Genomic DNA, 25,305 nt, shown 5'->3' on the forward strand with positions numbered 1-25,305 from the left:
GCAAAAAAACAATCTGACAAAATTAAACACATTTATAAGAAAACCCTCAGCAAAGAGGAGGGAAACTTGTTAGACTGATAAAGAAAAGTGTACAATCAATTTATCAGTCAAGTTCTAATCAGTAGACCAAAACTCCTCCATTAATTTGGACAGGGAAATTTTGTATTAGAGAATAGTTCATTTCCAAGTGTCATTTCTTACTAAATGTGTTCGAATGAGCATGGTTTTGTGTGAAGAAGCCAAAAAAATCTGCATTTGGTTTAATATTTACACACTACTACGTCTTATTACCTGAATAAGTTTGAGGCTTTAATGACCTTCATCTGAACTGTAAGAGTTCAAGTGTCTTAGCTTACTTAATCTTTTTTGTTTTTTAGATTAAAAGAAAAACAGATTAATTAACACAGGATTAAGCACAAAGAGAGGTAAAGAGAACTGAAATACGGGAATACCAGAGAGTAGTCGTTATCTTTAAGGCTGACATACCCAGAGAAGAACAGGGAGAAAGTCCTCCCACCCAGCTGAGGGGCAGAACTCATTGGGAACAGAATGACCAGGGGTCACGGGACAGAGAGGTGGTTGCTGGGGTTCCACAGTTGAGAGCGGTCTAGCACAGTCCTGCCTAGTGGGGCATGATGGAACCCTCCTAGGGGTTGCCAGCAAAAGTCTACTGGGGGTGATGCCCCTGGCAGTCCCTGCACTGGGCTCACAGCCAGGGGACACAGAGACAAGACGTGCAACATATACTGGAGCCAGCAGGAAGGTCCCCTCCTCTTTCAGCGCCCCTGCAGCACCTGGGAAGCTTAACATCCTGTGACCTGGCAAATGAGCACTGTTTACAGGGCACTTATCTAGCACCACGAAGCTGGAAAAGAAGGGCTGATCTGGAAAGGAGAGGCAACAGGTTGGTGACCAGGACAAGCAACGTTATCTGTGCTGGTCATTATTTCCCCTCTGTGTTCAGAAGAACCTGTGCATTCAGGCAAGTTTGCTGGTTTTCATCACTGCTATGCACCACAGTACTGCGGGTGCTATTCATTTCAAGATAGTCCTAACAAGAATAAAAGGCCAAAGGAGGAGGTAAAACGTCTTCTCTATGCAGATGATATGATGGTTTACATTGTTTAAGATCCCAGTCAATGGGGTGCCTGGGTGGTTCAGGCAGTTGAGTGTCTGACTCAGTGTGAGCTCAGGTCATGATCTCATGGTGGTGAGATTGATCCCAGTTGGGCTCCATGTTGGGCGTGGGCCTGCTTAAGATTTAAGATTTTCTCTCTCTCTTCCCCCACCCCCCCAAAAATTCCCCCCCCAAAAAACAAAAATAAAGATCCCAGCAAATCTTCAAAACAGCTAGTACAACTAATAACTGAAATTAAGAAGGTCACAGAATTCAAACATTAACATAAAAAAATCAATCATTCTTACATATTGTCAGCAAACAATTAAAACTGAAATGTAATAAATAATGGTGTTTATAACAATAACAAAACACTGAAAGTAGGTAGGAATAAATGTAACTTAATATTCTGAGAGAAATCAAAGAACACCTAAACAAATGGGGAGATATTTTATATATTCATGTATTGGAAGACTATCGCTAAAATGGCAATTCTTCTCAAATTTACAGATTCAAAGCAAGCCCAAGAAAATCCCAAGGGAGTTTTTATAGAAACTGACAAGCTAATTCTAAGTGAATCTATGAAATGCAAAGGGCCTAAAATAAACACCACCTTAATAATAAAACAAAGAGGGGCGCCTGGGTGGCGCAGTCGGTTGAGCGTCCGACTTCAGCCAGGTCACGATCTCGCGGTCCGTGAGTTCGAGCCCCGCGTCGGGCTCTGGGCTGATGGCTCAGAGCCTGGAGCCTGTTTCCGATTCTGTGTCTCCCTCTCTCTCTGCCCCTCCCCCGTTCATGCTCTGTCTCTCTCTGTCCCAAAAATAAATAAACGTTGAAAAAAAAAATTGAAAAAAAAAATTGAAAAAAAAAATAATAAAACAAAGAGAACAAGGTTGCCTCGTCTATTCTATATGACTTCACGACTGTGTATTGCAATGATCAATACAACAAAAAGATAATCAATGAAAAAAAAGTCCTTCACACGTATCAGAAATTGATTTTCAACAATGGGGTCAACTCATTTCAATGAGGGAAAATGAAGCCTTTAACAAATAAGGTTAAATCAGCTGAATATTTGTTTTTGCTTTTGTTTTTTTAATGAGCATCTATCCTTACCTAGCACAATACCCAAGAAATTAACTTTGTTAAGATCATAGCCTTTTCAATAAGTAGTGCTGGAACATTTGGAAATTTATATGCAAAAAGATGAATTTGAAACCTTAATTCACATCACCTGTGAAAATTAACTCCAAATGGATCACAGACCTACAATGAAGAGCTCAATTATTAAAACTTTAGAAGGAAACAGAGGAAAGTATTTGTGATATGCAAACATTTCATATATTTTTAATAAAATCATCAAAAATAAAAATATCAATAAGTTGGACTTTATCAAGATTAATAATGTTTGTTGTTCCAAATGTACCATTAAGAGAATGTATTTGGGAGAAATGATCTACAACATGTTATCAGTGTAAGATTTTAACAGACACTTTGCAACAGGAAGATATTTGACCAGTAAGCACATAATGAGATACTAACATCATTAATGACCAGAGAAATGTTAACAGAACCACAATAAGATACTCTACGACATACCCATCAGAATGACAAAAATTAAAAAGGGTAGACCTTTTGACAAGCCAATATAGACAAAGATATGGAGTAACCATAATTCATAAGTACTGTTAGGAATATAAAACGGTACAGCCCATGGAAACATTGTGATCAGGTCTTCAAGAGTTCAACATAAACTTACTTTGCGCCCCATCCATTACATTCCTAGGTATTTGCTTGAGAGAAATCAAAACATCTGTCCACACAGGGGTGCCTGGGTGGCTCAGTTGTTTAAGCGTCCAACTCTTGATTTGGCTCAGGTCATGATCTCACGGTTCGCGAGGTGAGTTTGAGCCTTGTGTCAGGCTCTGCGCTGAGAGTACAGAGCCTGCGTGAGATTCTCTCTCTCCCTCTCTCTCTGATGTCCCCCTCCCCACCACCATTTGTGTTCTTTCTCAAAATAAATAAATAAGCATTAAAAAATAATAAATAAAACATCGGTCACAGGAAATTTCTGATAGAAAAACCTGGGAAAAACAAAACAAACAACAAAACCCAAAACCCATGTTCACCAACAAGGGATAAACCGAATGTGGCATATCCATATAGTAGAATACTATTTGGCAATAAGAAGAATTCACTATTGTTACACAGGGAAAGATGGGTTTATCTTAAAAGTCACTATTTCAGAAAAAAAAAAGTTAGGCAAAAAAGAATACATAGCATATAATTCAATTTATATAAAATTCTAAAAATTGCAAACGAACCCAAGTGTCACCATAGATTAGTGGTTGCCTGGAAACCAAGGGCAGAAAGCAGGATGGATCACAAAAGGGCACAAGGACACTTCCGTGGGTAACAAACACACGTTCCCTTGACTGTGATGACAGTTTATGGTGCTGGATGAGAACTTGAGTTTTACATTTTCAGTACGTACAACTCGTCCTTTATCACACTTCAAAAGAAGCGTGAAATATTAAAGGCTCTGTTTGTCAATCTAGTTTTCAAAATACCGTCCCCAGGTTCTACCAGAAGAGGTCTAGAACACATCCGACGGAACTTGGGCTAATTCAGGAAACCCAAATAGCAGGCTTGCAGCGAAACTTGGCAAGCCAACTACCTAATAATTACATGGACTTTCTTCATTCCAAGACATGGGCCACATAGAAATACACCACTAACCAAACCGTTATCATCGCAACATAAGGCACCTCTGAGATTTTATCAAATCTCCCAGTTTTCAAACAGAAGTAACCGTACCCCAGCAAGTTGCAAGTTACTTTGGGGCCAGGTGTTTTGCTGACGCCTCCGCTCATCACTTTGGAATTACTGACATATGGAATTAACAAGGCTGCGATTGTTAATTAACTTTCTAGGGCAGAGGTCACAAGCTGCCGCTGCCCAAATGCATTTCCTTGGGCCCGCACCGCGTTGGGTTTTTGTTGTATTCTTTTTTTTTTAAATCAGAAACTAATGTGCCATCAGGCGAGGGGATGACCTGCGTGGGAGCCCACCCGATAGAGCCATTGCTGTCCTGTTTCGTGACGCTCAAAACCCGTCCACAGCTCTCCTCCTTGTCCGTCATCCTCCAGACCTGAGTTCACCGCTGTCCAAACACCACTCGCTGCTGGGGCCAAGCCAACCATAGGCCATGCCATCCTCACCTGCACTCCCCCCCCCAGTCCCCCAGGAGCTAAAAGACAGGGCACCCTGCCGTGCGGAGACTGGGGCACACCCAGATGTAGGACCACAGGGTGCTGGCGGGAGACCAGTGCACTGTGCACAGGCCCACACACCAGCTTTCCCGAGGCCTGTCCATGACGGAGGCGACTGTCCCACACCAGACCTGCAGCTTTGCCACCGATGAACCGGCCTTCCCAGAACAACTTGGGGCTGTGGGAAAACCCGTCCCCTGCCTCTAGAAGCCAGGGGTATGAAGGGGTCCACGGAGTCCCCTTGGGCTCCCCGTCCTGGACACTGCTCTCCAGAAAGAACTGGACTTCACCAACTTGGTGCACTTCATATACTACGTGCAGAGAAAAAAACCCAAAACACAAAAAAAACGTGCATTCAAACACACACAAATACCGAACAAGCCCAGGCGTGCACCTGTATGTTGGGGCCGGCTGCGGCTCCAGTGTCTGCAAAGTGGCTGGAAACTGTCCCAGGAGACCGTCACTGTCTGTTTCTAGAGCCTTCTGCTGTCGGGTAGCCTCAGTGCATCACACTCCCTTTAGACTCAGCCCAAGACCCCATTCTGCACGCGGGGAGCTTACCTCTTCACCGGGGCCCCGCCAGCAGGAGCATCTCCGCTGTTTCAGCGCCGAGGGGACATGCATGGACTGCGCCTTGGTGCCCGCTCCCCAGAAAGCAGACAGGGCCTGCACGGCACCCGGGTGGCCCCTGCTGAGGGAGCTGGGGGAGGGCGGACGGGGTGTGCTAAAGCATCGGCACCTGCAGACCTGGTGCCTTGACCGCTCTTCCGGGGGAAGAGGAAGTGGCCTGGAGGGGTTCTCGGGAGTTCCACAGGGGGCCCGCACTGCACCTCACAGTGAGTGTCCCGTAATGAGGCGTCAGCTGGAAACTCCTGGGGATCAGTTGGAAGCTCCGGCCACACTGGGTAAGGTCCACGACTCTGCTTGACAACTGTGGGCTGAAGGCCAGCAGCAGGTGCTGCGTCTACCTGGACCTTGATTCTCCCATCCACACAGTCTCCTTCGGGATCCTCCTACACTGGCTCTGCCTCACTAATTACCAGCCTCCGTCCGGCTCCAGCAGCCACGTGACTTGGTAACGCGGGTCTAGGGAGCGTGTGGCAATCAAGCCTCCAGGTCAAAATGACGCCGGCCGTACCCTGTGCCATGAGTGCCCTTCCACCGGGGGCACCCTTTTTAAAGTTGAAATGCCATCGTGGAAGACAATGGCAGTGGCTGTAAATTAACAACTCAGAATGAATGGGTTTATCCTCATCAGTCTTCATCCAAGTTGCTTGTTATTTACGCTACTGAGATCATAAGAAAATGGGACCCGAGACGGGGCTTTTGGAAAGAGACCGTGTCTTAGAGGTGGGTGTAAGCGAGGCTGCCACAGGGGAGAAGACAGCTGTGATGCCAACACACCAGGGAAAATGCGAGAAAGGAATCAGTTGTGGAAGGAAATAAGGAGCCTTAGCAACAGCACATTCCACCGAAAATCCACCCCATCTGTGTCCTAACCACTGCCTTCCAGGCGCCTCCAAGGGTGTTAATCTTCCTCCACCGTAGCTGTTTCCTCAATGTCCCTCAACCTTCTCAACCACATCCTTGTCTGGTTGGCAATGAGCTGACAGCTTTTCGAAAAAATACTGCACTTCCGGCTGTGTTTTTTGAATGAAAATGCACACAAATGCCTGTTATTTAGGACACGTGGGCATGAAGGAGCCACTAACACGCAGCCTGGAGAGTAACTCAGCCGTTGATAGTCACCTCCTTCTAAAGATCCGCATTATTGTCTCCTAAACCACGAACACATTTGTGATACCGAATGGGAGAGTCTCACACAGGCGGTGTGGTTTCAATGCAAAGCTTAAATGATCCTTTCAAAGTCCCTATGTGAGCACCATACATTGTATTGGAAAGTAACTCTTCTTCCACGACGCCTGAGGTGTTACTGAGCACAAGTATGAGTGAGATTCGTCCTAGTAAATACCCTTAACTACGCCCCCGGTGTCAGGCTTGCTTTCTTTCCGCCTCCAGCGCCACTTTTCAAAGGTAGTATTTGCCTAACTCGACTAGATTTAAAAACAAACAAGCATTATATATACCAAGCATTTGCTTTTTTAGACATATCTAATCTCAAAAAATATTTTCTGATGCACGGGCACATAGAGTGTGAAAACCCTTAAAACGTAAGCAAGAAAACACTTTGATTAATGTGTCTGAATCTTTTTCGGGACAAGCTCGGTGTATCTTAGATGCGATGAACATGGACCTGTAAGAATTGATACTGTGATCAAAGAAAATGCCACGCAGGGTCGGTGGATAGCCCGGGAGAAATTGAGAAGCTGTCTGATTAAGGAAGACAGTTTTTGAAACTTCCAGGACGGCAAGGTTTTATTTATTTCAGTTTGTCTCCTCGGGCTGAAAGGCTACAGGCTGTTTGAAGCATTCACATGTAGGTTCCCCTGCTCCTTCCAAACCTCCCTCTCAGAGTGAATATACACCCTGTTGACTGGGGACTGTTTCCATGAAGCAGGGAGGCGGCCGTACGGATTGTGCTTTTATTTTAGTGGTTTCTAAAGGGAAAATGAAACAAATGTTGATCACAAAGTATATGGCAGGGGCGCCTGGGTGGCTCAGTCGGTTGGGCGTCCGACTTCAGCTCGGGTCATGATCTCGCAGTCCGTGAGTTCGAGCCCCACGTCGGGCTCTGTGCTGACAGCTCACAGCCTGGAGCCTGCTTCAGATTCTGTGTCTCCCTCTCTCTGACCCTCCCCTGTTCATGCTCTGTCTCTCCCTGTCTCAAAAATAAATAAAACATTAAGAAAAAGTTAAAAAAAAAAAAAGAAAGTGATAACTTAAAAAAATATATATATATATGGCAGCAAGCAGTAGTCACACAAGAGTGCTGACCGGGCAGCTTGTGTGAGGGTTTCGTGTATGGTTCGGGGGCTTAGGAAACTGTGCCGAGAATAAGGTGCATAGAGAAAATTGTCTGATCTGAAAGTGGTGGTAAGACGGGCCAAGGACACCGGGGCTCAGGGCGAAAAGCCAAGGGAATCCAACTCGGATAGGTGACCTCAGGGGCGTAGGGAGGAGGGCAAGGCTCCAGATCCTTCTGAAGAAGTTGGCACTGGGAAGTTTTCCCCCATTCACGTAAAGAGCCTCCCCGAGCCTGCCTCAGCTTCCAGGACCAGAACAACCCAGAGAAAAGACTGGAAGGCTTTATTCACTTATATGCACACACGTGGAAGCTGTGAGCAGTTTTCTGAATTCTGTTTCAGTTAATGCTCTGGGTTCTATGAGGTCAACAAGGGGAGATATAAGCCAGAAATAAAAATGAAGTTTAAGAAAGAGGACCCTATTTTCTGCTCCTGGAAGCCTTATATGAAAGAATCATCTAAATTTAAAGGCTTTGGGCTGTAAATACACTTAATTGTTTAAACAATGTTTTCTTTATCACACTGTTGGTTGCCTAAATGCAGAAATGTGTAAAAATGCCCAAATATCAAAATTCCTCCAGTTTTAACATTTGAAAAGTTTGAAACAAGGCTCCTTCGAAAATATTTACCTTGTTGATTATTTTTACTATGTTCAGATACAAAGGAATTCATACTTCTATGCAAAGGGAGAGTCATTGGGTTTATTATAGTAAAAGAAAGAATTGCTTCAGGTGCTAAGTAATTTCCTCTCCTTTTTTAAAAATGAATTTTGTGAATTCAAAGTGAATAACTAACACGTTTTTATATATAGTTTCCTCTCCTTTTTTAAAAATGAATTTTGTGAATTCAAAGTGAATAACTAACACATTTTTATATATAGTTTCCTCTCCTTTTTTAAAAATGAATTTTGTGAATTAAAAGTACATAACTAACACATTTTTATATACAGCACTCATTCCTTTAAAAAATTATCCTCTCAACAACTAATACCTAATTTGAATTAAAGTGATTTTTTTTTTGTCTGTTCCGGGGCGGGGGGGGGGGGTGGTTAGCGGCTGTAGAGGATAGAATTATAAATCAGTACTGGCTCTGCTATCCAAATATTTAAAACAGCCAGAGGGGAGAAAAAGGAAATCTTAAAAGTCATTCAACTACTAATCTGGCCATCCACATTAAGCTCATTGAAAATCTGGGAAATTTGGAGAAATCTGATTATTCAATGCTCCTCATTGCTCATCAGTATGGATAGCTTCCCAGTAAGGGATTTTACCAAACTATTTTTGTAGACTCACTACCATGAAGAAGAGGTAAAGTCACTATCTTACTGACTTTTTGACATTTTATATTCCTTTTCCAAGAAACAGGGGCTAAAAAAAATAATAATTTTATTTCCTTTTGAGAGGGAATGTAAAAATGATTCTTGGTGAAATCTGATTATGCGTAATACCGTAGAAATCCCATTTCCTCGCTGACACAATCCTGCAAGTGACACCATCATTTCCGTTCAATCTAATTAGACCATCTGCCTGCTCCCCGTGCACAGCAGACAGGAAGTGTCTCGTGGTTGGTGACTCCTATTGTATCTCTTACGGCTTGGGTCCTTGAGTAGCAAAACAACGTAGAGAGATATAGGTACATGCACAGATGTCGATGGTTTATAGCTATAGACGGATTTTATAGACGGTGTTGTGCTCTACTCAAGAGTTTTTATCTGCGGCATTATTGACATTTGGTGACTAATAATTCTTTGTGCTGTGAGGCTGTCTTGTGCACTGTACGATATTTATCAGCATCTTTGTATTACACCTGCTACATTCCAGTAGAGCCTCGACCCAATTACAAGGACCAAAACTGTCTCTAGACATCGCGAAATGTCTCCTGGGGCATAAAGTCACTCCTAGTTGAGAAACACTGACAAAAACATGGATGAGAGAGACAGCACACTCTAGTGAGCGACAAAGAGATGGAGATAGCTAGAGATAGAACGAGATAGAGTTAGGGACAGAGATAAACACTGGCATAGACCCAGATGTGGATGTTTCTACCAGAATTCCAAAGGCAAGGGGCACCTGGGTGACTCAGTTGGTTAAGCAACGGACTCGATTTTGGCTCAGGTCAGGATCTCAGGGTTGGTGAGTTCGAGCCCTGCATGGGGCTCAGCACTGACAGCACAGAGCCTGTTTGGGATTCTCTCTCTCTCTCTCTCTCTCTCTCTCTGCCCTTTCCCTGCTCCCTTGCTTGCTCTCTCTCTCAAAATAAATAAATAAACAACGACAAAATGAATTCCAAAGACAGAAAACAGATACTCATGGAACAAAACAAAACAAAATAAAACATTCCTCCACTGAGGCCTGCCAGGGACACTCAGTAGCCGCACTGTTTCAGGATTAAGGCAGCATTTTCTCTTGATTACAGTGACACTGGCTGGCAGAAAGCCCTCTGGGAGCCCTCGGGCTGAGTAGATGTCCTTGGTCTAGCTTCCCACAGCCCCTACTGAGATCACTACAATAGATTACACTTATATATCAGAAAGACATTTCTGAGATCCCACCATCATCCGGAATTCTGTTGATGGTATTTGATGATGAATTATTACACACCATCTATTATAAGAGAATAAGATGTTAAGAGATATTGGACGTTTGTGACTGTATTTATTTTTAAATATAAAATATAGGAATCTCTTCATATCAGCCTCTGAAGATCCCATGTATTAATTTTAATGGTATCTTATATTACATATATACTGTAATTTACTTAACCAGTCCCTGTGGAAAGATAGACAATCTTGATTTTTTTAGATATGATCAATATGCACTCATAAACTTTGCTTTCCATATATTTTGCCATATTTGGAGGTACGTTTGTAGAATAAGTTCATAGCATAGTCTTGCTGAATGAATGTGTTTATAGTTTTTCAGTTTGTGAGAAATTTCAAAATTTATATCCAAAATAATTCCCCAAAACCCTGACTTATCAAAACGTGTAGTTTTGCCATTGAGAATGGTGAGACATTATTTCACATTATTGTTTTAATTGGCTTAGGTATACTAGTTGCCTTCATATTTTTACGTTTCAATTTTTTGGTCATATTTTTACCAGATGTTTAATTAAATGATTTTATTTCCTGATATTTCTGATAGTGTATCTTATCAATAAAGGAAATCGGCTCTTTGTCTTTCATAACTATTGTGAATTCTTCTTCTCCATTTTACATTGGGCTTTTGGATTTTAAATTTTAGGAAGTCAAATTCTCTAGTCATTTTCTTCACGGTTTCTAAATTACGTGTTCTGAAGAATTTCTTCTTAGCAGTTTTGTTATTCTGTATGAGCGTTTAAATCAATGAGCCACGTTCTTTTTTTTTTTTTTTTTTTTTTTATCAGGTAGTGAGGATAAGATTGTAGATTTTATAAAGCCATGTCTACTTTCAGGTTCCCATGACCAACACCACAAAATAGCTCTTCAGAAAATGAAGTCCTATTGCAAATTATTTATTGGCCTTCTTGTCCATCTGTTCTCTTTCCGAGACTCGCAATGATATTCCTTATGTCTGCATGTGGATAAGGAAATGTCATAGGAGTTGGGGGCATTTTGCCACACACACATATGTATTTTTCTGATGATCCAAAAGGCTTCTCTGGCCATATTAATGTGGTTTGCCACCTTCAAAATGGCCACGATATTGAAATGAAGCATCAATTTTTGCTACTGCAGAAAAAGATCACCAGAGCTTTAAGAAGTAGTGATTGGAACTGAAATCAAGTACATGTTACAACTTGCTTGTATTATTGCATTATTCCAAACATAACTCTGCCTATCTCCCTTAAGTGCTTTATTAGTTTACCTCTGGGATTTCTCCTTACTAGCAATTTCATCTTTGTTAATAAACACAGGTCTTATGAATATATATATATATATATATATATATGTCATATATATATGTAAATCATAAAACATATACACACACTCTAGTTGGTCTCAACCAAAGCTACCTATTAAAATCAGCTGGGGGAATTATATATAGATATAGACATAGGGATATATAGATATACATCAGTGTTCAGACAATGTCACCCTTGAATCTCTGGTTTAATTGGCTTTCACTTTCATCTAGCCCACTGCAGACAACTAACTTAAAAAAAAAAGGGGAAAATCAACTCATCCTTACCCAATAAGCACCAGCCTTGCCTATGAGTTGCTAATTTAAAGCATATGTTGAAAAAGGAAATCTGGAAGATGTATCCGAAACAGTTATCTTTTATTTCCTCACCTAAAATATGTATGTAGAGGAGTGAACATTGTTGACAAATTCACACAATTATGGGACTGTGATAGGTTTATATGAGAACAGCAAATGCCACCACTGTCCCGCTCAGCTCCTCTGTGGTGTCCTCGCGAAGGTATGAGAACCTGTTTAATCAGACACCAAAGCATTGGTTGGGCTTCTGGAGTTTGATGGCCTGAGACATCACTGGTGTGCACGGACTCTCCTACTGTGTTTTCATCTCAGCTACTAGGCCCTTCTCTTTGGAGCCCTCCCTCACCAGGCGCTGGTGTGGGCAGGCTGGCCATTCCTTCCAGTTCCTCCTGACCATGTGTCTGGCTGAATATGATAAGATGTCACCATACATGTCTGGTATTAATAGAAGACTCTAGTCTCCATCGAATATTCTATGCCCACTTTGCAGTACCTCTGTTGGAGTCTTAATTAGTGCATGAGTCACCACCCAAACTAAAAATAGAATGATGCTTTGATTTTTATCTATCGATCTGTGAATGGCTCCATAGGGACCTCATACCAGCAATGGGGGGCAGAAAGGCAGAATTTAGGCATTTCTAGATCTCTAGTCTAATATGATCTGAATATAAGTGGAACCCCTTCTTTGTGCTTAAAGTTCTCAAGTTCTAAAAACCACCAGATATAGTTAAGATTAGACAGGTTTATTAACTAATTTTAATGCAGTCAGACACATTATGACAGAGTAGGAAAAAATTGGAGAAAACTGATCTTTTAGCAATACTTATTCATGATTTCCTGATTTTAATGGCCCTATCATATTAATTCCCAACTTCTTTATCATCAGCGCAGAAAATAAAGGATAATCTTGTATGTCACAGAAGGAGAGTCAAGATCACTGCCAAAGCTATTTTCTTGTATTCTACAATAATCCTGGAATAATATATTCTGATTTCCCACATATGCATGACACAGTTTCCCTCCATAGACTCACTTTTATTCATTTATTGAGGTTATAATGAGATTTCCATTCAAAGCTTGACATTATAATGTTATCACATTTGGAAATTGATGTCAACTTCGATTATTTTCTGATTTAGGGACAAATAAATGCTATGTCACCACTTCATATTTAGCGAGCACCCTCTCTCTTGGACAATTAACTCCAGCCCATCCAGAGGAGTTAGATAGAAGTCATGTGGGGTTACACGCACAGAGGACAGTGATGAGGGGCCCTGAATCAGGAGTATTTTTAATCAAAAGCACCCCATGAAGATTTGTTGACTATTTTCAAGGTAACATATCTATTATCATCAGAGAAGACACACTCACGACACATGTCTTGACCTCAGAGGACATATGTTCTGTTTGACACACCACAACAAAGAGATATGCATCCCCAACTAGAGGCAACTTCAGAGCTGGTATAATTTGAAAGGAGTATGTGCTTCAGGGTCTATGTCAGTGCCAAGTGCTAAAGGAGCTTAGAAAAAAAAAGTCTTTGGGAGGGTTCTTGTTTTTTAATTTGGGAAGCACAGGGAAAATTTTCTGAAATAAGTATAATATTAAATGGGTTTTTGAATGTACGACATCCTTTAGGTGAATAGAGAGAAGGATGAGGAAATAGAATGATAAACATATTCTCTTATAAGGTCAGAGCAAGGAAAAACCTATTCAACTAAATAAAGTACTCCCATCGTGCTGCAGACTGAATGTTTGTGACCCCTCTCCCAAAGTCGTATGTTGAAATCCTAGCTTCCAATTTAATGGTATTTGAAGGTAAGGCCTTTGAGAGGTGATTAGAACATGAGAGGAGGCCTCACGAATAAGATTAATGACCTTATAAAAGGGACCGTAAAGAGCTACCCTGTTCCTTCTGTCATGTGAGGACACAGGAGAAAACGACCATCTACGAGCCAAGAAACCTGCCCTCATTAGGCATTAAATTTGCCGACAACTTGATCTCGGACTGTCAGCCTCCAGAAGTATGAGGAATACATTTCTATCGTATTTGCGGGTGAGGAGGCATGAGCCACGGGAAGGAATGTCATTGTATTGGTGTACTGGTCAACCAAAATGTCTGGGTCAATCTACAATAGAACAAGTGCCTTTATTGGAACAGTTTCTTGAGGATCAGCACAGGTAGTAGCTAATGAAGAGATGTTGCCCAATAAAAACCAAAGACTTTATGACTACTTGGTTGGACCTCTGTAGGGCTTTGAGAAGCAAGAGAGTGGGCAGAGTCTATAAAGTCCAGAGATTTAAAAAAACAGCAAAAATGTGACAGGTCTGTGACAGGTCATAAAAATCAGTGGTTTTAATTCCAGGCAATTGAAAGAGAAGATTTCTTTTTTTTTTTTTTAGTTTATTTATTTATTTAAGTAAAATCTACACTCAACGTGTGGCTCGAACTCATGAGCTAGAGAACAGAGTCGCATGCTCTTCCAACAGAGCCAGCCAGGTGCTCCTCAAAGAGAAGATTTCTATTTCCAATTTTGAATCAAATCTTTTCTCTTGTGCTGAAGAGAAGCCTTAATTTACCTGTCAATATCTATGTGTTAAAATTGAATTTATTGATGGAGGGGCACATCATATGTGTTTGTCTGAACTATATATAAACAATCCAAGATGGTAACATGAACTGTATGTTTTTTGTTTTCAAGAATTTTTTTCTTTACACAGGGTAAATAATTTGGTTAGTCTTCACTATACGTCAAATTGCAACATAAATATCAACAATCCTAACCCCCAAATCCTAAATTCTGTCACTGGGGGATTAAATGTAAATAGTGGAGTCTTTGGAAACATTTTCTTTACAGTGGTGAAACAAAAGAAATCTCTTTATGGAAATTCTCAAGCTCCTTAATAAAACAATTATTAACTTTTTTGTGGGCACACATGCTGAGCGAATGAAAACAGTTTCTATGCAGCCATGAAGTGACAAGTGAGAGCAGGACAGCTCTAAGTAACAATGTGACGACACAGTGGGCCAGAGAGGACATCAGTCCTGTCACAGGAGATCCTTAGAATTCCAGGGATGCTTACAGTGTTGAGTGATGTATGCCTGAGAAACAGACAACTGCTAATGGGAAACACGTAGCAACAAGGAGACTGGAGTCTCCCTCACCTCATTCATTAGAATTCGATGCTATTTAAAACTGCTTTGCCATGAACCGATGGTGAAATGTTGCAACCACCTCATGGGTTTGCCCTGACACTGTTCCTTTTCATAGTTCATGCCATTATTTATCCAAAATCTTTGATTTGAGTAAAGACCCATAGCAATTAGCAGTCGATGGAATTCTTTTTTTGATATGTTTTGCTCATTTGTGTAATGATACCTAGAATGACCACTTCTGTCCCCCAAAGTGCTACCCTACCCCCATGGACTGTCCACACAAAGGCATTCTAAGTGGGAAGGTAGAAGAAAGATTATACAATCTTATGGAGACATGAAACCATCTTCCACACCTTAAAGACCAGAAACAGGACCTATTTTTTCTCTGTCTCAAACGAAATATTGTAGGTAACTGAGAAGTGTATAGGAACCCAAGGAGTTCTTTCTTATCAGCTTTCTTTGCTTTGCCTCCTCTAGTAAAAATACCCACGTGAGAAAAAAAAATGAGGATGCCAATCATGCAACTCACCAATATTTATAAAGCTCTTTGAGGCACTGACACCAATTTATATACTATTCACTGGAACCTCTACATAAAGTACAATGAGTTTAGTGGTCCCATCCTTAATATTTCCACTGCTGATCATGTTATAATACTGAAGACGGTAGGAATGCTGTTTTCTAAACTTTGTAGTTAACATATAAAGTGATCATAATGTTACCATGAGGACATAAGTTGTTTAGAGACAGTGACTCAAATTAACATTCAGGCAGGTTTCCTTTAGAATAAGATAGAATTGTAGGAATTATAATAAAGTTATAAAGTAAAATAATTATAAAACACTATAAAATAAAAAAGACAATGATATAAATTAGAATAAACGACTTTTAAATTATAAATTAAAATAAAATGGGAAATATAAGTATTGACAAAGAAGTATTTTTTAAGGGGACATACTAAGAATTTTTCTAATGGAATGAGAAATGAATACTTTTAACAAAGTCATATGACTTCATGGTTGAATAAATTGGATTCTCTTTTGTTTTTTTATAAGTCTTTGCAGTTTCTATTATAATTCTTTCTATTATTACAACATAACACTATTCTCTAGTATCATAATTTATTTGGAATAAAAACCAGTAAATAACTAATATTTAGAAGATCAGTAAGCGTGGAATCAATCTTGCATCAAACTACCAAGGATTAATACATGATACTTTGCCAAACATCTAAAGCGTAGGGCCATACATGTTAGGCGGGAGAAAGTTTACCTAATAATCCATAAAGAAGATAACTGTGTGCACAATATGACAAAAAGGATAAATGGAAAAGAGTTTCTAAAAATAGACAATGGATATTATAAGTGACCCAGAAAAACCAAAAGATGTTTTATATCTGAAAATGCATAAAGAACGTGCAAAGAAAATATATCATTGTATATTTAATATATCAATTACATATACTCTAATATATCAATATATTAACTAGATGTACAATTTTCTGTAGGACTTTTCTCAATCTACAAAATGAAAAAAAATCAAATATGTGACTTGTGTGTATTTCTGTTGACATTAGTGACAATACCATTTCATTTATCTAACCAATACAACCTCTTCTGCCCACTGTCAATTTTTTACCTAACTTTATATATTCAGCAAACAGTCCCTAATTAGTATAGAATTTTAAAACCGAGGGTAAAGACTTATTTGCCTTATTTAAGTATGTTCATCAGTTTACCTAAGAAATTCCACTTTCTTGAAGGGGATGTTCCTGTTTCCTTTGGCAAATTAAAAAAAAAAATGCATAAACTTGTGCAGGTACAATGCTTTCCTTGCTGATAAATTTTTAAAAAATGTAACTTAAAATCATTCCAGAAAATATTTTTTTCTTTCTTTATGGTAAAAATCATAGATCAGAAGAGAAAACTAATGGAGAACAGAATGCATTATGATGGTGCAAACCAAAAATTCTCTCCAGAGTTCAACGTTCTTTCATGTTTTTACTCCGCCCACCTCCCAGACTTTTTAGTGAATGTATTCTCTGACAATATAAAAGTCCCTTTTGTTGTTCTCTGAGTTGTACTTATGCATTTCTCTTCGTGCATTTTCTCTCAAATCTACAGTTGCTTAAAAACAATGGCGTATTGTCACTTTCCTTCAGTTACCTTGACAGCATTGTTTTGCAGATCTTCAACAATCTGATGTCTATAAATGAAGTCAATGATTGCTTTTAATAACAAGTTTTTAAGTATTAAAGAGTGCACAAATCTGCAGTCTACTTTTTCTTTATTGTAACTAAAATTTTCCGCTAATTAAGTTCACATAATTAATTCCAATTAAGTTTCAGACTCTAAGTCAAACAGTGCTACCTAAATCTATAATATAAAGAACCAATACTTTACCTCACTTTCAAATTCCCTTGTTGGAGCTGGCCGTCGTAAACTGATAAAATATCAAAATCTTCTTCAAGAGCAAAGGTATGAAATGACAATTGTATCCGATTACGTTCTCCTGTGATAATGATCCACGTGCAGTTAGCGTAGTTTGGATAACCATGTGGAAACCCTGGGCTCTCGATGGTGCCATTGGGACCCTGGACTAAGCCTCCACAGTTCTGACCTGGAAAAGAAAACACAGACACACACACACACAAAGAGCATATTAGTATATTACTGTGGCCTATCTTTCCTCTGGGATTTAAAAAAAAATTTCCAACCATTTTGACCAGTTTTTATAATGGCTTATTTTGCGGCTTATTTCATGCACAACTATTGAATGATAAATTGTAGCAGTGTTGTCCAGTGTTAACAGTGGGCGGGGGTGGGGGGAAGGCAAAGAAGGAAAATATACAAATTTGGGAACTCATTAGAAATTTGGGGAAAAAATTTTCTCTGTAATTTTAAATACATCTTCATCGGTATCAACCTACCATATTTGTGAAACAAATTTGGTGCCGATTATCTGGGTAGTATTATGCTGAATGCTGAACACCCTGCCTATAAGTCCCTTGCTCAGAGAAACTAAATTGACAGGTCAAATAACCACTATAAAACTACACTCATCCACACATATTGGCATATTCCAATGACTGCAGTGTGAAGCAATATGAATAATTAGGGAAAACCACATTTAGTATTCAAACTATTGGTTCTCACCTAATATGGCAAAGTCCCACAAAGTCAAAGAAAAACACAAAGCCACAGAAATCTTATCCAGTCCAAAATAAAAGGCGTACAACCAAAGAAATTAAGTTAGCAAAGATTAAGGAGCCGCCCAAGGGAATCAGGGACCTCCCCTCCGTCAAAGGCTTCCTATTCCCATGGCCGGGGATGGGTATTCAGCAGATGGGGGTAAGCACAAGTGCATCTTGCAGTGATGGATGCCATTGAAGAAATGGCTTCCCTGGGCACATCTGCAGGATATCCCACACTTTATTCCCCCTTCTTATTCTATTTTCCCTTAGATAGGTTGAATTGAATTAGGATTGCTCTCAGTATTCAAGTTTGACATTTGTGATGTTGTGATTTATAATAAGACATAAAGTAAGAAATAAATATATACTTGGTCTTAGTCCCTTTGGCACAGAGCTCCTACAAACCTTGGAATGTCCTATGGGATGAAAGAAAAAATATATATATATATATATGTCTTGTGTCATGTTAATGAGAGGATTTTTGGAAAGCACCTAAGGATGGGGGCTGTTGCCAGGGGAAACCACCACGTGATCAGAAGGCCGGAACTTCCAGTCCCACGTCCACCCATGGCCTCCGGGAGGGAGACAGGGGCTGGAGGTTCAATCAATTGCCAAGGGCCAACGACACCTATTAATCAATCACACCTACATGATACAGTCTCCATAGAAACACAAAAAGAAGGAGTTCAGAGGCCTTCCGGGTTTGTGAGCATGTGGAGACCCTGGAAGATCCTGTGCTGTGCATCTCTGTATCCGGCTGTGGATTGGCATCGTCTAATTTCTTTGGCACTAAACCAGCAACCTAGTGAGTAAACGGGTTTGCTGAGTTCTGCGAGCCCCGCTAGCAAATTAACGGAACCCAAGGGAGAGGTCGTGGGAACCTCTCATTTCCAACCGGAAGGTCAGAGATACAGATCACACCATGGACTTCCCGTGTGTGTCTGGAGCCCTGCGAAATGTGATGCTGTCTGCAGGTGAACGGCGGCAGGATGGAGGTGCCCTGCGCGACGCCCCAGCGCGGCCTGCTTGTTGCTGTGGGGGCAGCCCCCTCCCCGACTACTGGTGGAATCGGTGCCGAACTGGTACAGAAGCCAAACCGCACGAGAAGGAGGAAAGACAGGAAGAGCAGAGCGCGCCACAAAGCTGCCTTCGGCCACTGAGCGGGTTAAAACTGTGCCTGAGAGCTGCTTCCGGGCGGCCGTGGCTGCCCAAAGTCTTACGCTATTGATTTTAACATTGGGATTCTCTGGCAGTTCTCGGATACCAAGAGCGCTTCCAAGGAGCAGGCCCTTCTTTTGCTGTAAATTGTAGCCCCCGGATTCAGTGTACAAGATCTGCTGGGAGATTAGCAACAGCCACCTGCTTGCCCACCGCTGTTTTCTTGCCACCAGATAAACCCTCCCACCCTTCCCTTCCTGACCTCCCCTCCTGCCAGGCATCATCCTTCATCCACCTGCTTTTCTCCATGGTTCCCCACCTGTGTTTCCCTGTTTCTCCCACCCCCTCCTCTCCCCTGGTTACCATGTCTAGTGTAGGGTACGGACCTTCTGTGGCTTCTCTGTGCTACCCCCGTCCCTGCTACGATTTACACGTTCCCTGTTCTGTGACTTCTCATTTTGTGCCTGCCCAGGCTCTGTGTAATATCAACCAGCCAGAAGGGAAAAGGTCAGGACAGACAGGCTATCTTCCCTAATGAACACACTTTAATTACTTTCATTGCGAACATCACCGCCATATGCGAGAACAAAACAACTCCTCTATCAAATCCTTCCCACCTTTTCTTTGTCTGGGGCTGGCTAGCAAGTGGCCCCTGGGCACCGCCTGCAGGGTTTCATTCCTTCTCCATCTGGACGTTTCCCACCAATACTCTCGAATGGATTTAAATGCTTTGACCCTAACAATATAAGAAAGTTTGAGAGGGATCGGGGCATAGGCAGATTATTACACATAGTATAAGTATCTGAATACAAGCATTATCCCCGCTTTTATTGTTGAACTGCAAACAGAAAATTATTTGCAACTATGTTTTACATGTTAAAAAAAATACTACACAATAGTAGCTCTCAGAGAGTCAAGGCTTTCACAGGAATATTATCAAATGCTGGTGGGAGTTTGATAAATCTTAATAAAAAAGATTTAATGAAAGGGATTTATGAGTTTAAAACCAAAGAACTAATAAGAAGCCCATTTTCCACTAAATTTAAATCTAACAATAACACTGTAACAAGTAGATATTAAAGCTGTGGGGGTTTTGAAGGTCTTTAAGGAAAATAGCTTTTCTGGTTTATCTAGCAATTCCTGCTTCACAGTAAATCAAAAAGTGAAAACTTGATTATAAATTGGAGGAAAGAAAAATAAATTCAAGGGGAAAAGTGTCAGCTGGAAAGTAGCTACTATTATAGACCCATCATGCTGAACCAGATTATCAGATATTAAGACTTTTCTCCAAGAAGTAACACTTAGGTTGCAATGGGTACCGATTAGTACAGTAGATTTTGAAGAATGAGTCGCATTTGATCAGTAGACAGAATTTTCCACAGGCCCTGGGAGGAACTTTGGGAAGTGCTCAAAAGTTAGATGAGCAACCCTCCAGCGGGGATGCACATTCCAAACAACTTAGGGGCTTTCCACGTATCTGTCCCTTAGATAGATTCTGATGCAGTTGGTCTGGACCAAGAATATCCAGGACAACCTTGAAGAACAGAATCAGAGATCCTATGCTACTGAAGGTCATATCTTATTATAAAGCTATAGTAATTCAACAGTGGCTAACTGGTACAAACCTAGATAAATAGACAACAGGACAGAGTAGAAAGCCCCAAAACAAAGTCACAGAGATATAAATGCTAGATTTATAACAAATGTGGTTCTTCAGTGCACTAGAAATAGGATGTTATTTTCTTTTTTTTTTTTTTAAGTTTATTTATTTTGAGAGACAGAGAGAGTGTGAGCAGGGTGGGGGCACAGAGAGAGGGTCCCAAGAAGGCTCTGCACTGCCAGCATGGAGCCCACTGCAATTCTCGAACTACGGACCACGAGATCATGACCTGAGAAGAAATCAAGAGTGCGATGCTTCACCGAGAGAGCCACCCAGGCGCCCCGGATGGTATTTTTAATAGAATGTTCTGGGCCAACTGGATATCCAAATGGGAAAAATAAATCTTGATCCCTACCTTACTACGTATACAAACATCAGTTCCTTATGAATTGTGGACAAAAATGGAAGGTATAAAACAATAACACTTCCAAAAGAAAATAGCATAAAAAATCTGATCTGTGTGGCAAGCAAAGATCTCTTAAACGGAACCCCAAAAATGATACTCATGAAAGGAGAGAGTGAAAAAGAAATACAAACACTAGGATGTTTGTATTCAACAAATGGCATGTTCATAATGTAATGAAGAAACCTCATGAATCCATAAGAAGAAGGTAGTAGAATAGGAAAACAATGATTATAGGCAGATGGAGATTCAGAATCAGAGCCAGGTTTTTCTAAAATTGGAAAGAGACAAATGGATCATAATATGGAAGTCCTTCTGCAGCCCTGACCTCTCTCATCTGGGTGGAGGTCTATCCAAAAGGTGTAAGAAAATAGCATTTTGTGCTACAAAAAAAAAAAAAAATCCTCATTTTATTGGTCTGTCTTTGTAGGAACAACAACCCCCCACCTCCCGCTTTGGTCCCACTACGGAATTGTGAACTTCCCAACAATTTACTCAATGTCTCCTGTCCCACTCAAGCATCTCGACTCTCATTTAAAAACAAAAACACACAAGGCATGTGAAAATAATTATTTGTCTACACATCAGTACTACAATGGTATTGACTACAACTCCTGAGAGAAATTCAAAATCTATACTAATGTTGAATTGAAGGACATCCCCTTAAAAACAATTACTGTGAGCTGTGGATCTCTGCATCATTATGATCTATTTGGGGTTCATGCTTCCTAACACACTCACAAAAAATAACGGCTGACACCAGCTGTGAATAGAGCAAAATTATTCCCCAAAAGGTTAACCCCAGGATGTGAAGTGATTATAATTCAGGAATGCAAATAACTTACAGATGACATTCACCATTGGCACCAGAACTTAATTCAGGTATCTTGGTAAGGTATGTCTGAAAGAAAGATTGCTTCAATAGCAAAATGTTCTTTTAGTTGAATAAAGTAAAGCCACAGATGAATGTATGTGGATGATACATGACATCTATGTACATTTCTGGGCTCACACGCACTTACACAGAGAGTGTGGGACTTCCTGTAGCCCCACCACCAGCAAATGCCAAGGTGGAGGCTCTTCCTCAAACGTCCCAGCAAAGACTTTTGCCTATCTCCCTCATATGACTGTCCCCTCTTGGTTACCCTACTCTAACAGGCGCTTGTCTGCTACAGAGAACCCTCAAATATTTTACAAATGTTTTCTTTTTAAATGGCTTAAATCTATGTTTCTTGATTTAAATGTCGGCCTTCAAAACAGCTTAAAAGAAGCAGACTGTTTTAACTGGAAGGAAATTTAGTAGACGCATTTTTAAATACTATAAACATAATCGCGCATCAACATATTGCTCAACAGGCATCGACTGTAAGTACTTTTTTAAGTTATATTTCCTAAGGGCACTGAAGCAACCTGCGGATAATTTTAATCTTTTAGTGAAAATTGTGTTGTTTTTTACAGGATCGAAAGCTCACTTGTTACTGAAGAAAATGTCTACTGGTCTTCCTTCTTCAAGTTCTGATGATGGAAGTTACCTTGAAATCAAACGCCAATGTCAACGGAAGAAAAAGAATGTATGTACGTAATGATATGCGTTGCACACATACCTTAAATGCATGTCACGTGGAAACACACAGAACTGTACCCACAGATAGTTTGTGAGATGCTACAATTCAAGCGAACCAAGTCAGAAAAGTTCCATACCCGCCGCAATTTTAAGAGATGGGCGTCTAACGACATTCTGTATCAGTTATATCTCATTGGAGCTCGGAAAACAAAAGAAGTTGGTATCTAAATCACATAGCAGCTAAATTATACCTTACGAAATACTTGGTTCCTTCTGAAGTAATCAACAGAATGTTAGGTGTCAGGGACTCATGCAGAGTTAATTTAGTGTAGATTTCTACCCAACTTAGAGATCCTCAATAGCACGGCTTCCCACACAGAGGATTACCAGCAGGCATTTTAATCCTCTCGTAGACTTTGGGAGCGAGGCACTGTTTTCAAACTACATTTTCACGCGGAATCTCAGTTTGCCAGACGGCAGTCCTGCGACATGAAGGGTATAGATACGAAAATGCAGGTGGAAGTGGAGAGTCATCCCAAGTTTCTCAGAAACAAAGTAGGGATTTCTGACGCCAGAGACTGGTGTTTGTCCCCCCAAAACACCTCACTAGAGACCAGCCCCATACAAAATGCAATCCGTCTTAGGCTTGAGTACCGATCAAACTTTAGTGAATGGCTTAGATCGCGCCGTGAAATCCAGATATTGGGAAACTCTCACTTCAGTTTTTCTTTAAAACTGATCTATCACTGCCATCACTTTCCCGAACACTTCACTAATCCCGACACTGTTTAAAGTGGCGTTGTGTCACCCGATGTACGTGAGCGGTTTGTTTCAGAGCCATAATGTCTGGTCCTACAGAATGAATAACAGCCAGGAAAACTGGATCTAGGATGTGTCTTGTTTTGTTTGCTTGTTGATCCTGATTTTTATTCCCAGAAGGTCCATAAGACCACCGCTGCTTCCCTAAAGAGCCCACTGGCAACACCGAGTCCCGGTGAGGGTAGAGACGATGTCGGTTAAACAGGGGTGTGTACCCATGAAGGCTGGAACACCATTCTGACAGATACAGGGCGTGTTGTGCCCTGTGACAGTTCCCTACTCTGAAAGTCACTCTCGGAAAACACTCAGCTGAGAACGTGGCCGTACGTCCTTGGCATTTCTGAGATGAAAAAAACCTCTGCTCTGAAGGTTCCTGTACCCCCTCCTAAACGCTTACTGTCTAATTTGTTCTCCTACTTAGCACACACCTTTCATTTCCTCAAAGAAAGCATTTGCTGAGATGATTCATCTGTGATTCATTCTGGTTGGCCGAAGCATCTGATGAACGAGTGTGTGTATCAACAAATGCCTTCCTGGATGCCACAGTTGTTGACAGTGTTGTTGCCCCAATTCTGGACCCGATGACCCATTCTTAGAAAGCCGTAGATGTCATTTTTGCAAAACTCATGTGCCAAGGTCTTGGCGTATACTATCTCATTTAATCCTTGCACAGCCTTTCAGGTAGAAGCTAGCCTCGCTTTTGTTTTGATAGGTGTGACAAGATTTATGCAGACAAAGATTTATGATAAGGTAATGCCTTTGCTATGTAAATCCCATTGTGAGAGCAAATGTTTTCCTCTCTAGGGCATTTTGACATGAGATTTGGTTCAGTGGCTCCAGGGAGATATGGTCTATTATGTTCAGTATGGGAAGGAAGCCATTCCAGGAAAGGATACTCCATACTGAATTCTCCCGACCCTGAAACCAGTCACAGGACAAATGATCACCCGGGCTGCAGAGGAATAACCCAGAGATGCGAAGATTTGGGAATATATATTTACATTCCAACTACCTGGCCCATGTAGAGGAAAGAATAGGCTTGTGTGTAAATACAGAGAATGAGCAGAAGCTATGCGAACATCACAGCTGAATCTCAGGCAAGACACACAGAAAATATAAACAAGTTTATATTCTGCTGGGACAAGTGCAACACTGATTTATTTTGAAAACAATGCAATTCAGGAAAAATTTTAAAAACTATTTATTATACTCAGCAGCCATCTCCATTCATTCCCTGTATCCTTTCCATGAAAACAACAATTTACGTTTGTCGTATCTTATGTACATTTCTATGCGAGGGAAATTTTACTTCTGTACGACCAGATTTTCTATCTCCAAAGCTTCTCCTATTTTGACATTTTTATGGAAAGATAATACCACACACCCGTAGGTTTGCTACAAGACTAAAAATCACCTCCTCCTCTTGATGTAACAATGTCCTAACTCTGAAGTTAAAAAAACAAAAAATAGCTGTAAACTTCGCTTGAATTTTTCATTGTCTCTAATGACTAAGGAATATGGCATACTCTCAAGTGGATCCGGAATTTCAAATAGCAGCTCTCAAATTTCAGAGATGGAAGAGGAAGTTTCCCTGATCAGATAAGTACTTTTTGAAGCGGTAAACAAATCAAATATGCATTAAACTCCGCATTATCTTCCACGGTTTCATCGATTATTTCAGGGCCTGCATTATTTGTAAGATGATTAATTGCACAAGGATCTTGACTCAAAAATGCCCTTCGTAGGACTTTGATTAAGGTGTTTTAAAATTAAGGTCTCCGGGCATTTTCTAGGAACGACACGTCCTGAAGGAAGTTTTAGAAGCATTATAGCTCTCAG

The 25,305-nt window shown here is 40.7% G+C and overlaps 1 protein-coding gene across 2 annotated transcripts in view; it reads right to left on the reverse strand.

Annotated features, from left to right (window-relative positions):
• CSMD1 (CUB and Sushi multiple domains 1) overlaps window positions 1-25,305 on the reverse strand; it is a 2,022,422-nt gene that overhangs the window by 1,628,901 nt on the left and 368,216 nt on the right. For both annotated transcript variants that reach the window (XM_043557450.1, XM_043557440.1), the window contains exon 2: window positions 17,072-17,288. In XM_043557450.1, the coding sequence (XP_043413385.1) occupies window positions 17,072-17,288 (217 nt within the window). The remainder of the gene's footprint in view (window positions 1-17,071; window positions 17,289-25,305) is intronic.

This window comes from Prionailurus bengalensis, chromosome B1 (assembly GCF_016509475.1).
Source record: "Prionailurus bengalensis isolate Pbe53 chromosome B1, Fcat_Pben_1.1_paternal_pri, whole genome shotgun sequence".
Classification (NCBI taxonomy): Eukaryota; Metazoa; Chordata; class Mammalia; order Carnivora; family Felidae; genus Prionailurus; species Prionailurus bengalensis.